Source organism: Moschus berezovskii, chromosome 19 (assembly GCF_049115385.1).
Source record: "Moschus berezovskii isolate FMDL1 chromosome 19, NW_MosBer_1.0, whole genome shotgun sequence".
Classification (NCBI taxonomy): domain Eukaryota; kingdom Metazoa; phylum Chordata; class Mammalia; order Artiodactyla; family Moschidae; genus Moschus; species Moschus berezovskii.
In genome coordinates this window covers 7,296,488-7,310,871 of record NC_142478.1, presented here as the reverse complement: position 1 = coordinate 7,310,871, position 14,384 = coordinate 7,296,488, and the positions used below count along the sequence as shown (strand labels likewise).

At 40.3% G+C, this 14,384-nt stretch overlaps 1 protein-coding gene across 11 annotated transcripts in view; it reads left to right on the top strand.

Moving 5' to 3' along the window:
- Positions 1-14,384, top strand: part of LOC148774812 (arfaptin-1-like) — a 120,270-nt gene that overhangs the window by 39,973 nt on the left and 65,913 nt on the right. For 10 of the 11 annotated variants that reach the window (XM_088827957.1, XM_088827951.1, XM_088827959.1 and 7 more), the window contains one exon: positions 13,055-13,156. In XM_088827957.1, the coding sequence (XP_088684083.1) occupies positions 13,055-13,156 (102 nt within the window). Of the gene's footprint in view, positions 1-6,983; positions 7,003-13,054; positions 13,157-14,384 lie in introns of those variants that run through there. The other variant, XM_088827962.1, reaches the window with a different exon arrangement.

Below are 14,384 nucleotides of genomic sequence, written 5' to 3'. Positions count from 1 at the left end.
TTATTATTTCCTTCCTACATCTTACTTTAATTTGCTCATTTTCTATTTTCTTAAGGTGCAATCTTAGATTGTTGGTTTAAGATCTTCTTATTCAGATATAAGCATTTAAAGCTATAAATTTCTCTCAGCATTGCTTCTTTGGGTGCATCCCACAAATACTGCTGTGGTGTATTTTCATTTTCTTTCTTTTTTTTCATCCCCCTGCCCTGCATTATCATTTTCATTCAGTTAAAAAATATTTTCTTTCTCTTGTGATTTCTTCTTTTTCAAATTTGGGGAAGGCCCCTGCATATCTTGTGTGAGTTGATTGTAATTAGATTTCTCTGTGGTCATCAGTTCAGTTCAGTCGCTCAGTCGTGTCCAGCTCTTTGCGGCCCCATGAATCACAGCACGCCAGGCCTCCCTGTCCATCACCAACTCCCGGAGTTCACTCAAACTCATGTCCACAGAGTCAGTGATGCCATCCAGCCACCTCATTCTCTGTCGTCCCCGTCTCCTCCCACCCCCAATCCCTCCTAGCATCAGACTCTTTTCCAATGAGTCAACTCGTCGCATGAGGTGGCCAAAGTATTGGAGTTGCAGCTTTAGCATCAGTCCTTCCAGTGAACACCCAGGATTGATCTCCTTTAGAATGGACTCGTTGGATCTCCTTGCACTCCAAGGGACTCTCAAGAGTCTTCTCCAACACCACAGTTCAAAAGCATCAATTCTTCGGCGATCAGCTTTCTTCACAGTCCAACTCTCACATCCATACATGACCACGGGAAAAACCATAGCCTTGACTAGATGGACCTTGGTTGGCAAAGTAATGTCTCTGCTTTTTAATATGCTGTCTAGGTTGGTCATAACTTTCCTTCCAAGGAGTAAGCGACTTTTAATTTCATGGCTGCAATCAGCATCTGCAGTGATTTTGGAGCCCAAAAAAATAAAGTCTGACACTGTTTCCACTGTTTCCCCATCGATTTCCCGTGAAGTGATGGGACCAGATGCCATGATCTTTGATTTCTGAATGTTGAGCTTCAAGCCAACCTTTTCACTCTTCCTCTTTCACTTTCATCAAGAGGCTTTTGAGTTCCTCTTCACTTTCTGCCATAAGGGTGGTGTCATCTGCATATCTGAGGTTATTGATATTTCTCCCGGCAATCTTGATTCCAGCTTGTGCTTCTTCCAGCCCAGCATTCCTCATGATGTTCTCTGCATAAAAGTTAAATAAGCAGGGTGACAATATACAACCTTGACGTACTCCTTTTCCTATTTGGAACCAGTCTGTTGTTCCATGTCCAGTTCTGACTGTTGCTTCCTGACCTGCATACAGGTTTCTCAAGAGGCAGGTCAGGTGGTCTGGTATTCCCATCTCTTTCAGAATGTTCCACAGTTTGTGGTGATCCACACAGTCAAAGGCTTTGGCATAGTCAATGAAGCAGAAATAGATGTTTTTCTGGAACTCTCTTGCTTTCTCCATGATCCAGCAGATGTTGGCAATTTGATCTCTGGTTCCTCTGCCTTTTCTAAAACCTGCTTGAACATCTGGGAGTTCACGGTTCACATATTGCTGAGGCCTGGCTTGGAGAATTTTGAGCATGACTTTACTAGAACATTCTTTATATGGTTTCAGTCTTTTAAAATTTATTGAGTTATGTTTTATGGCCTAAAATATCTGTTTTGCTGAACACAGCATGTTCACATGAGAATAATATATATATTCTGCCATTATTGTTCCCTATTCTTTAAGTATCAGAGTGGTTGATGGTGTTCAGATCTTCTGTGTTTATGCTGGTTTTCTTTGTCTAATTCTGTCAGTTGCCATAAGAGTGATGGTAAAGTCTCCAACTATGATTGTGGAGTTCTGTTTCTCCTTTTAATTCTGTCAATATTTGTTTCATTTATTTTGAAGCTCTGTTATTGCAACCAACATGCACATTTGTGATTGTTTTGTATTCCTGATGAATTGATCATTTTATCATTGTGAAATATCAGAGTGATACTACCCTCTTTATCTCTGGTAATACTTTTTAAAAAAACTATTTTATTAGATATTATTAATAATAAGGGCTTCCCTGGTGGCTCAGAGGTTAAAGCATCTGCCTCCAATGCGGGAGACCTGGGTTCGATCCCTGGGTCGGGAAGATCCCCTGGAGAAGGAACCGGTAATTCTTGCCTGGAGAATCCCATGGGCGGAGAAGCCTGGTAGGCTACAGTCCACGGGGCCGCAAAGAGTCGGACACGACTGAGCGACGGAACGGAACGGATTAATAATAAAACTGTGCCAACTTTCTTACGCCTTCTCATTGTATGGTGTATCTTTGTTCATCTGTCTATTTTCAATCTGTAATATTTATACCTTTGTCTTTAAAGTGCATCTCTTGTAGATAGACTATAGTAGAGTCATTAAAAATATGTATATATACACATATATTCAGGGAATTCCCTGGTGATCCAGCAATTAGAGCTCTGTGCTTTCACTGCCAGTGGTCTGGGTTCAGTCTCGGTCAGGGAACTAAGATCTTGCAAGCCACGTAACAGGGCTTGCGATAATGGTTATAGTGTATATATGAAACTTTTCATATTTCACTTCTAATTAATAATGTACTGCTTTTCTCTTAAAGAAATTTCGTAACCTTTTAGGTCTGTATTTCCCTTTTGTTGTTGTTTAGCCGTTAAGTCACATGACCCCATGGACTGCAGCGCACCAGGCTTCCCTGTCCCTCACCATCTCCCAAAGTTTGCCCAAGTTCATTTCCATTGAATCTATGATGCCATCCAACCATCTTATCCTCTGTGGCCCTCTTCTCCTTCTGCCTTCAATCTTTCCCAACATCAGGATCTTTTCCAATGAGTCAGTATTTCCCTTACCTCCCTTCTTGTTCTTTGATATACTTGTTCTATATATGTTACATCTGGATACATTATAAAACACAGAAATGATGTTATCAACATTTGCTTTAAGCAATTATATGGTTTATAAAGAAATTGAGATGAATCGGTAAAAACAAAATGGTTTTTGTGTTTACCCAGGTAATTACCATTTCATTTCTGACTCATTCTTTTCTCGACATTCTTTTTTTTTCCGTCTGGTTTTATTTCCCTTCAGCAGGAGGATTTCGTTTAGCATTTTGTATAGTTCAGGTCTGCTGGTGATGAATTCTCTTAGTTTTATTTGAGAGTACCCTTAGTGCCCTCTGTAGTTGCTAATGCTTTCCCTGGATATGGAGCTCTAGGTGGACAGCGTTCTTTTTACCAGTGTTCTGCCCTCTCCTGGCATTTACAGTATTTGATGAGAAATCAGCCATTTGCTGGGATTTTGGTTCTGATAGTAGTATTTGTCTTCTCTTGCTGCTTTTGAGGTTACCTCTTAATCTTTAAATAGTTTGACTGTGATGTACTTTGTGTTTATTCTGCATGTTGTTCATTAAATGTCTTGCATCTATAAATTTTTGTCTTTCATCAGATTTGGAAAAAATTGGGCCATTAGTTCTCCAAATACTTTTTCTGTACCCTTTTCTTCTAGCATTTTACTTACACATAAGTTGGAATATTTAATACTGTCTTCTGGTTCCATGAAGCTTTTCTTTTAGTCTTTGTTTTTGCTCTACTCTCAACCTTGGGTAATTTATATTTATTTAATTTAGTTTTACTTACTGTTTTGTATGTCATCTTCATTTGGCTAGGTCCATCTAGTGATTTTTTCCTTTGAAAAATTGTGGCTTTCAATTTTATAATAGAATCCATTTGCTTCATTTTTACTGTGCTGAGAGAATTCCTATTTTTTTCACTGAGATCTTTGTTTCACTGAAAATGTTTCACTTATTTGCAGGTACTGTAGCTTCGTTTGAATGTGTATCAGTTCCAATCTCTGCTTCATATCAAAGCCAGACTAAATTATTTTTCTTTTCTCCTGGGAATCCTGTGTCATTTTCTTGGTTCATTATATATCTGGTAATTTGGGGTTGTATCCTGAAAATTTTGAACATTGGGATGCGAAGATCGGAGATTGTCTTATTCTTTTCCAGTGAGTATTACTTCCTTTGTTTTGGTTGCTAATTGTCTTGTTTGGGCTTGCATTACAGACTCAGTTTCTTGTCTGTGCAGGTACATAGAGGGGTTAGAGCTGTGAGTAGACAGAGTTTGGGAATCCCCTTCCTGGACCTTTCTTTTCCAGTATTGCACCCTTCCTTTTACTTTTGTCAGCTTAACTTTCCCCAGCTGAAAAGGACTAGTTTTCCACTGGGTGCCCTGACAGCTGCTGGGTGCACAGCACAGATAGGATTTAGTTTTCATCTACAAGCCAAAGAGATGGAAACTTGCTCGCATAGCTCCCTGTCTCCCCTTCTCCGAGCAAGCATGTGCTCTTCACTAGCTTCTCTTTGCTCTCAGTGCCTTCAAATAATTGCTTTTTAAATTGTGTTCAGCATTTGCAGTTGTTTTCTGTGCTGGGCTGGGGACGTTTAGTATAGTTCCAGAAACAAAAACCTGCTTTCTTTTTTACCTGTCTTGGAAAACCGCCTGTTGTGGTTTTTCCTCCTACCCTGTCCCTTATAAGTTTCCTTTGCTAGTTTCTCCCATGTCCAAATATTGAAGTATCCTAGAGCTCAGTCTGCAAAGCTCTCTCTTCTGTCTGCATTGACTTTCTAGATCAAAAGTCAAGTCAAATCCGTGCGTGTGTCCTCAGTCACTCAGCTGTGTCCGACTCTTTGTGACCATATGGACTGTAGCCCGCCAGGTTCCTCTGTCCGTGGGATTCTCCAGGCAAGAACACTGGAGTGGGTTGCCATTTCCTCCTTCAGGGGATCTTCCCGACCCAGGGATCAAACCCGTGGCTCCTGCATGATTCTTTACCACTGAGCCATGTGGGAGTCCCGAATCCATGCCTAGTTATTTACATATTTTCTTTGGCTGCTTTGGTCTACAACATCGGAGTTGACAGCAAAGTTGAGTAGTTGTGTAGGCTCACAAAAGCCTATAGTGTTTGCCATTTGGCCCTTTATAGAAAATGCTTACTGACCCCTGATCTAGGTAATCTTTAGTCCAAGAATTTAAATGCCATCTGCAACACCAGTGACTTATACATTTCTTATCCCCAATTTCAAGCTATCCTCTGGACTTCAAGCTCATATACCCAAAAGCCTAGTACCCTTATCTGTACAAACCTGAATATATCCTAATCTAAACTCTAGCTGTTTTCTCTACCTTGTGCTCCACCCTGAGTCTTGCCTAGTTCTGTTAACAGCAATTCCACTTTAACAGCTGCTCAGGCCAGAAACCTTTGTGGTTGTCCTTGAGCTCTCTTTTCCCATCTCTCACATCTGTCTGTAAGGAATTCCAGTTTGTTCTACCTTCAGAATATGTCTAGAATCTAACCACTTCTTCCTCCTCAGCCACTGTCTCCCCACTCCAGGCTCCCATTATCTTTTGCCTAGATTGTTCCATAAAATTATTCTCCCTACTTCTGCCGTTTGCTCCTGTATAGTTTAGTGCACCACAGCAGGAAAAGAGTGATCCTTAAATGGAATAAGTCAGATCATTTCACTGTTAAGTTCAGAACCCTTCAGTGGTTTCTCATTGCACGGAGAATAAAATCCAGCATTCTTGCTAGTGTCTTTAACGCTTCATGGGTTTGTGCTGCCCGTCTGACATTTCCTTCTGTGCTCCCCTGGCCCTCACACCGTCTCCTGTTCCTGGAGAAGCTGAGCCTGTTCCCGCCTCCCTGTCTTTGTGTTGACTGTTTCCTCTGCCTGGGGTTCTTGTTTTGGTGATTTTTTTAGTTCTACCAGTTTATTGGTACCAACCCATCTCCCTCCACCGTCATGCATGCATGCGTATTCCAGGTATCTTAATGACCCACTCCCTCACTTTACTCGTGTCTTACAGAAATATGATGCCTCTTGTAAGTTTTCCCCTGACCACCTTATTTAAAACAGCACATTCACGAACAAATGTGTTTATATACATGCCCGTTAGCATTTAGGACTGCATAATGTGTTGACTCACTAGAAAAGACTCTGATGCTGGGAAAGGTTGGGGGCGGGAGGAGAAGGGGACGACAGAGAATGAGATGGCTGGATGGCATCACCGACTCTGTGGACATGAGTCTGAGTGAACTCCGGGAGTTGGTGATGGACAGGGAGGCCTGGCGTGCTGTGATTCATGGGGTCGCGGAGAGTCGGACACGACTGAGCGACTGAACTGAACTGAATGTGTGTATTTCTTTGTTTGTTTTCCCCAACTAGGATATAAGCTCTCTGAGGGTAGGAAGTTTTCTCTGGTTCACCACTCTGTCCTAAGTATCTGACATCCTGCCCGGCACCTCAGAGGGCGCGATGAATCAGTTGAGTCAATGAATGTATGCATGAACAATCACCATTCTAGTGAAATTGCTTTACTTGGGTTTCTGGAATATATTAGATTCTATTCTGCTCCTATTATTCTTTCTATTTAGAATCTCTCCTTTACTGTGTCCCCATCTGTCATCTACAAGATTCAGCTTAAGTATCCACCTCTGATTAAGTTTTCCCTCTGAGTGCTTACCGCATTACATGCTTCCTTCAGGTGCTCACAACGCTGTATTGTAATTACTTTTTGCAAGTGCTTCTAGTTCTTAGAAACCTAAGGTCTGATTTCTGTTTCTGTTTTATCCCATGCATATTGCATAGAAGATAGCAAGTACCTGTTGAATCACCAGCTGTTATTAGGAGGGAGAAAGTAAGAGCATACCTTATAATTTTAGGCAGAGTGATAATTATCTAGATAACAAAATCTTAGTCTTTTTGGTTGGATTAGAGATCAAGTATCTAGTTAGTATCTGTGGTGGTTTAGTCACTCAGTCGTATCCGACTCTTCCAACCCCATAGACTGTAGCCCGCCAGGCTCCTCTGTCCATGGGATTCTCCAGGCAAGAATACTGGAGTGAGTTGCCATTTCCTTCTCCAGGGGATCTTCCTGAACCAGGGATCGAACCCATGTCTCCTGCAATGCAGGCAGATTCTTTACCAACTGAGCTATGAGGTTAGTATCTGTGTATCTCTTATTTGCAAGACGTAGAAACTTAACTCCAGTAGCCTCAGATAATCTGGATATGTTGTGAGGATGCAGTGGCAGTGAAGCAAATAGGGATCTCAGAAGTATCCAAGATGCTGAGACCCTTCGATGGAGAAGGGAAAGTCTCTTTAACAAATGGTGCTGGGAAAACTGGATATCAATATGCACGCTGGACCCTGTCTTATACCATACACACAATCAGCCCCAGAATGTATCAGAGACCTAAGTGTAAGACCTGTACCTGTAACGCTGAGAAGAAATGCTTATGATAGTAGATTTGGCAACAATTTCCTGAACATAACAGCAAAAACACTAGCGACAAAAGCAAAAACAGACAAATTGAACTACATCTAAATTAAAACCTTCTTATACATCAAATAATTTTTATATATCAAAACGTTTATATACAATCAACAGCGTGAAAAGGTAGCCTACAGAATTGAGAGAAAATATTTACAAATTATACATCTTTTGAGGTTAATATCCAGAATATGTAAAAAAAACTCCTAGAAGTCAACAAGTAAAACACAAATAACCCAATTAAAATATGGACTAAAGACTTGAATAGACATTTCTTCAAAGATGATATATAAATCTCCAACAAACGTATGAAAAAATGTTCAGCATCACTAATCATTCAGTTCAGTCTCTCAGTCATGTCCGACTCTTTGTGATACCATGAACCACGATACGCCAGGCCTCCCTGTCCATCATCAACTCCTGGAGTCCACCCAAACCCATGTCCATTGAGTTGGTGATGCCCTCCTACCATCTCATCCTCTGTTGTCCCCTTCTCCTCCTGCCCTCGGTCTTTCCCAGCATCAGGGTCTTTTTCCAATGAGTCAGCTCTTCGCATCAAGTGGCCAAAGTATTGGAGTTGCATCTTCAATATCAGTCCTACCAGTGAACACCCAGGACTTCTCCTTTAGGATGGACTGGTGGGACTCTCAAGAGTCTTCTCCAACACCACAGTTCAAAAGCATCTATTCTTCAGTGCTCAGCTTTCTTCACAGTCCAACTCTCACATCCATACATGACCACTGGAAAAACCGTAGCCTTGACTAGACAGACCTTTGTTTGCAAAGTAATGTCTCTGCTTTTTAATATGCTGTCTAGGTTGATCATAACTTTCCTTTCAAGGAGTGTCTTTTAATTTCATGGCTGCAGTCACTTTCTGCAGTGATTTTGGAGCCCAGAAAAATAAAGTCAGCCACTGCTTCCACCGTCTCCCCATCTATTTGCCATGAAGTGATGGGACCGGATGCCATGATCTTTGTTTTCTGGATGTTGAGCTTCAAGCCAACTTTTTCACTCTCCTCTTTCACGTTCATCAAGAGGCTCTTTAGTTCTTCTTCACTTTCTGCCATAAGGGTGGTGTCATCTGCATATCTGAGGTTATTGATACTTCTCCCAGCAGTCTTGATTCCAGCTTGTGCTTCGTCCAGCCCAGCGTTTCTCATGATGTACTCTGCATAGAAGTTAAATAAGCAGGGTGACGATATACAGCCTTGACGTACGCCTTTTCCTATTTGGAACCTGTTGTTCCATGTCCACTAATCATTAGGGAAATGCAAATCAGAACCTCAATGAGATATCTCCTCACACTTGTTAGGATGGTTACTATTTTAAAAATGTAAATAACAATTATTGGTGAGAATGTGAAGAAACTAGAGCCTTTATGCACTGTTGGTAGGAATATAAAATGGTGAAACCGTTATGGAAAATAATATAGTGTTTCCTAAAATCATTAAAAATAAACTTGTTACTGGAAGAGTTTGGGGTCTGGCTGCTTGCCACTGAAAAGACAATAAACAGGCTAAGTTGGTGAAAAGGAAAGTTTGCTTTAATTCAGATGCTGGCAGCTGGCTGGGAGGATGGACATCTGTGCAAAGGCTGACGCCCCCTACTGACAATCAGTGGGGCAAAAGCTTTTATAGACAGAGGTGAGGGGAGGGGGGCTACATGCAGAAACAATGCAGCCATCTCTGACACTCATCTTCAAGTCGGTCAGCAGTGGTCTGACCAGTGTCATCTTGATTGTTTTAGGTGCAGTTAATCTTCAGTTCCAAGGTCCGTTTGTTCTCATTGCTTTGAGTCCAGTTCTCAGAACTGTGGCAGCTTGTGTCATGAGTACAGTCTGGTCATCATATAGCTAGCTTCTTTCACCTGGGATTTCAGTATCTGTAAAGACAGCTCACATAGTATGGCTCAGGATATCATCTATAGTCCTTGAGAAGGAACTAAGAGTCCTTGACTATACTTAATGACTACATTATTATTTTTCTCCCTTAACTGTTTTCCTTTGTTTCTGCATTTCTCGTTTCTCTGATTAAGCTTATTCTTCAACTAAAGTTTTCCACAGACAAAAGGCAGGCAGAGGACATGGGACAGAGGGGCAAGGACCATAGGGTCTTGCTCTGTTTCTGAATTACCATGTGGTCTAGCAGTCCCACTTTGGGGTATGTTTCCAAAAGAATTGAAAGCAAGATCTTGAAGAAATACATCCATACCTATGTTCATAGCAGCGATAGCAGCACTATTCATAATAGCCAAGAAATGGAAGAAACCTAAGTGTCCATCAGTGAACTGAATGAACGTGGTATATACATGCAATGGACATCGACTTGAGCAAACTCTGGCAGATAGACAGTGGAGAACAGGGAAGCCTGGCATGCTGCAGTCCATGGGCTTGCAAAGAGGCAAAAACGATTTATCAACTTAACAACAGTATATGCAGCCAATTATTATTCAGCCTTAAAAAGAAAGGAAATTTTGACACATTTCCAATATGGATGAATCTTGAGGACATCATGTAAAGAAGTAAGCCAGTCACAAAAAGTCAAATACTATATGACTGCATTGATGTGAGGTATCTAGAGCAATCAAGCTCATAGAAACAAAGTAGAGTGATGCTTACCAAGGGCTGTAGGGGAGTTGAGGACAGTGGAAATGGAGTCATTGTTTAATGGGTATGAAGTTTCAGTTCTGCAACATGGAAAAATTCTGGAGATTGATTACACAGCAGTGTAAATATATGTAACCCTGCTAAACTGTGCATTTAGAAATGGTTAAAAGGGTAAATTTTATGTTATGTGTTTTTTACCACAATAAAAAAGAATATAAAACCTAGGTTTATTATGATTATAAGGTCATAATTTAGAAACAAAAGATCTAGACACAGATAACACTGTCAGCAAACTTTCACAAGTTTGCTAACACTTGTCAAGTAGAGTTTGTGAATTTTTACTCTGTGACTTGTCATCGGTGTAATTCTACTCTTTGCTCTTATTGCACTTTCATTTGTCTTCCCAGTACCCTAGTTGGTTGAGTCACTCAGTATCCCCAGTTCAGACCTTCAGAAAGAGTTTGGCTCGGGAAGTTCCTCTTTTCTATATTGGCAGTAATTTTCTAACCAGGCCCTGTTGTCACACCTATGAACTGCAAGGCCTTGTGTCAGGATTCTTCTTTGGCTCAATCAGTGGCCACCTCTTAACTGGGGACTATGAAAGAGGCAGTTTCTCTTATTAGAGATCAGTGAACATCCGTAAATACATGCATTCAGTTCAGTTCAGTTGCTCCATCGTGTCCGACTCTTTGCGACCCCATAGACTGCAGCACGCTAGGCTTCATACATGCATAAAGGTATCCAGATATAATTTAAATAAGACATTTCAAATCCTTTTAAAGTAGATAGTACTTTAGAATAATCATAAGGAAGATACAATGGGTGCTATGATGAGGGACTCAGTTACCTGCTTTAGGACCAGGATCCTCCTTCCAGGAGTGGTGCCTGCTGAGGGCTCATAGCTGAGTCTGTCCAGGAATTGACTCTGCGAAAGAGAGCTGCGTCGTCCACCGTTATACCCCTATCTAGCGGATAGTTTGCATCTAATAGTCGGGTATGGATGTGGGGGCCCAAAGGCCTGGTCCCATTGCCTTAATTTGGAACAGCTTGAAGAGCCTCGGCTTCAGTGCTCTGTGTAGGATGGGCCGAGCCTTATGACATAACAGCGCTGCAGCTCTGTCGAGTCTTCCTGCCCTCACTCAGGTTAGTGGAGGACTCTACAGTAAGCTTCATGTGTTCAGAGACTTCCCCAGAATCCAGGCTAAAGCAGACGAATGTTTTGTTTTCCCACCTTCAACCTTTTGAAATCTTCTCTCTGAAATTTCTTTCTTTCAGTTTTCAAGGCTTACATGATATGTTCAGTTTATTAATTCTGTCACTAGTTTCAAGCCTGTGGTATGATAGACTCTGAAATATGGCATTTTTTAAGCCAGTATTTTTTATAAGATATTTTAAGAATGCAAGGAAATAAGTTTTCTGAGAAATGTTTTGAGTGATATTAATAGGATTTGACATTATTATGAAAGTTCTTTTTTCATTGGCTTAACCAATTAGGATTTCAGTTTGACATTTTAGTCTTTTATTAAAACTGTCACCAAGTAATTAAAGTACACTGATTTTGAGGTACTTGATAATTCACTTTTTTTTGTTTGTTTGTTTTGTTACTTCAGATGTTTTCTGTTAGTTTGTCTTCCTGCAGTGATATTCATAAGAAGTAACGAACATATGGCTCCATGCTCCAGAGGAGTGAGTGTGGAGCTTAAGTGTATAATGATCAGTCTGACACCTTCATAACTGTGAATCAGACTTTTGGTGTAATGCATATCCTCTTTATTCAGTAAGCGTTTGTTAAGAACCTCTTGCTTGTCAGACCCTGGGCCAGTCTGATGATGATGGCTCTGACGGTCTCTGTTCTCAGGGACCTGACCTGAAGGAATGTATTAATTTGTTTAGATCTGTATTCTGTTGCCCTGGGTATACAAAGATCTAGAGAGAGTCTGTTCAGTTTTGTGAATAGACATTAGAAACATTATTATGTATTAATATAAAATTTTTCACGATAAAGAGGTTTGTATAAGGAGTAGAAGTGTAATTAATCTAAAAGATGATCTGTTGAAAGTAGAGCATTTCTAGAGCTGCCAAGAAATAGAAATCTGGCCTAGGAAGACCCTAGGATTTATGTAATCTATAGCTATTCCAAAAGTTTTAGAGGGTCCTCAAGAAAAAGGGGCAGATACTTAACTGTCCTAGGTGTTTACTGAAGAGTCCAGCCGGTCTCCCACACTAAGTCAGTGGTTCTTTTCCCTAGAGCAGTGACTGCCTTACTTGTTTTTTATATTCTGTAGAATCTAGTAGAGTGCCTTGCACATAACAAGTTTCACTAAGTGTTGGATAAATTTGTCTCTCTGCGCTAGTATACTAAGTCGCTTCAGTTGTGTCTGACTCTTGTGACGCTATGGTCTGTAGCCCACCAGGCCCCTCTGTCGATGGGATTCTCCAGACAAGAATACTGGAGTGGGTTGCCATCCCCTTCTCCAGGGGATTTTCCCGACCGAGGGATCCACCCGTGTCTCTTAGCATTAGTGCCATCTGGGAAGCCCTTTTAAAATTTGTCTATACCAGTGTTTTTCAAAGTGTGGTCTGTAGATCCAAGAATCTTTCGGGGAGCCTGTAAGGTTAAAACTATTTTCAGTAATGTGTGTTAGTCAGTTAGTCATGTCTGACACTTTGCAACCCCATGGACTATAGCCTGGCAGGCTCTTCTGTCCATGGAATTCTCTAGACAAGAATAGAAGGATCTTCTCCAGGGGATCTTCCTGAGCCAGGGATTGAATTCAGGTGTCCCGCATTGCAGACACACTCTTTACCCTCTGAGCTTCCAGGGAAGTCCATTTTCAGTAATACTATGACATTATTTTCATTTAAAAAACTTTTTGTGTTATTTGCCCCCAGGCACTTTAAATAAGGTACCTACAATAAGATCAAGAAATCTAAGTTGAATGCAGTTTTAAAAGCCAGATGTGTGTTTATTATATTGGTATCGTGTTTATTATATAAGGATTAGGTAGCTATAATGGTTGCTTTTATGTGCTATAAACATGAATATAGTCTCTTGAATATTTGCCTTTAGTGATTTGGTGTTACTTATGACTATTTCTTTCCTCATTTTTTTAGGAGTCTACCATGGCTCAAGAATCTCCAAAAAGTTCAGCAGCAGAAATTCCGGTGACTAGTAATGGGGAAGTTGATGACTCTCATGAACATGGCTTTAATAGGGTAAGGACACTTCTGTCTCTCAATACAAAGAATCATGATAAGCCCTTTAGTGCTGAGATGAAAGTAATAGAGCTTATTCATAATATAGGAATATGTTCTTAGATTGATTATATTCTGGAGTCTAATGTTATTATGGAGGGATGACTAGGTGGGTCATGTTAGTAATTTGTCCAGAATAAGCTTCTGGCCAGTAAAGCATTTAGGCCTTAATGTTACTATCTGTAATTTTACTGTATAATCAGAGCAAGAGTGTCTCTAATGATTTTGGCATATAACTTTATTAAAAAACTACTTCATTCTACTTGTGATAAGAAAAAATATTAACTATGGGTTATCCTTGAAAGCGTTGGTCTCTTTTCTCAGTACATAATTCCTAAGTAGGTGCCTCTTCATTTTGCTGTTTACTTTCTAGAGTGACATATTTGACTCCGTGGAAAATGAAACTTGGGATCTGTTTAATTTTGATCTGCCTCTCATTTGAAATTGAAATTTAATGCATTTAAATGGAAACACCATGGGTTTAGAGATAACGTGGGTTCAAATTTCAGCTATACCTTTCCTAGCAGTGTAACCTTGGGCAGATATTATTCTAATCTCTCTAACTGAGAATTTTATTTTTATGGTGATGTTAATGTTAAATGATATTAAAATAAGTAATACGCCTAATATAGTCCTAGAAATGAGAGTGATGTTAGTTATTTCTGGAGATATTTCCGTTAAACATTCCTTTTTGACATGTGTGTGTCAAACACTTGACACATGTGTACAATGTTAAATAACTTTAAAAATAGTTTTCATATTCTTGAAAAAGCAATGGTTGAAAGATACTTGAATTATTTTACAGCTTAAATTGAACTCTTTTACTTCATGTGTTTGAGAATAAAGTTCTTTAGTTTAACAGAAGATAACATTTTACTTTTAATTTTAAAAAATTTATTTTTTAAAATATTTAGTTTTGACTGCATTGGGTCTCCCCTGCAGCACATGGGCCTCTCTCTGGGTGCGGCATGGGGCTCTGTAGTTGCAGCACACAGGCTCTAGTTGGGGTGTGAGGTCTTAGTTGCCCCACAACGTGATGGATCTTAGTTCCCCAACCAGGAATTGAACTCATGTCTCCTGCATTAAAAGGCAGATTCTTAACCACTGGACCACCAGGGAAGTCCCCAGAAGGTGATATTTTAGATCACAATTTATCATTCCCAGCATTATTGACATTTGGGGCCAGAAA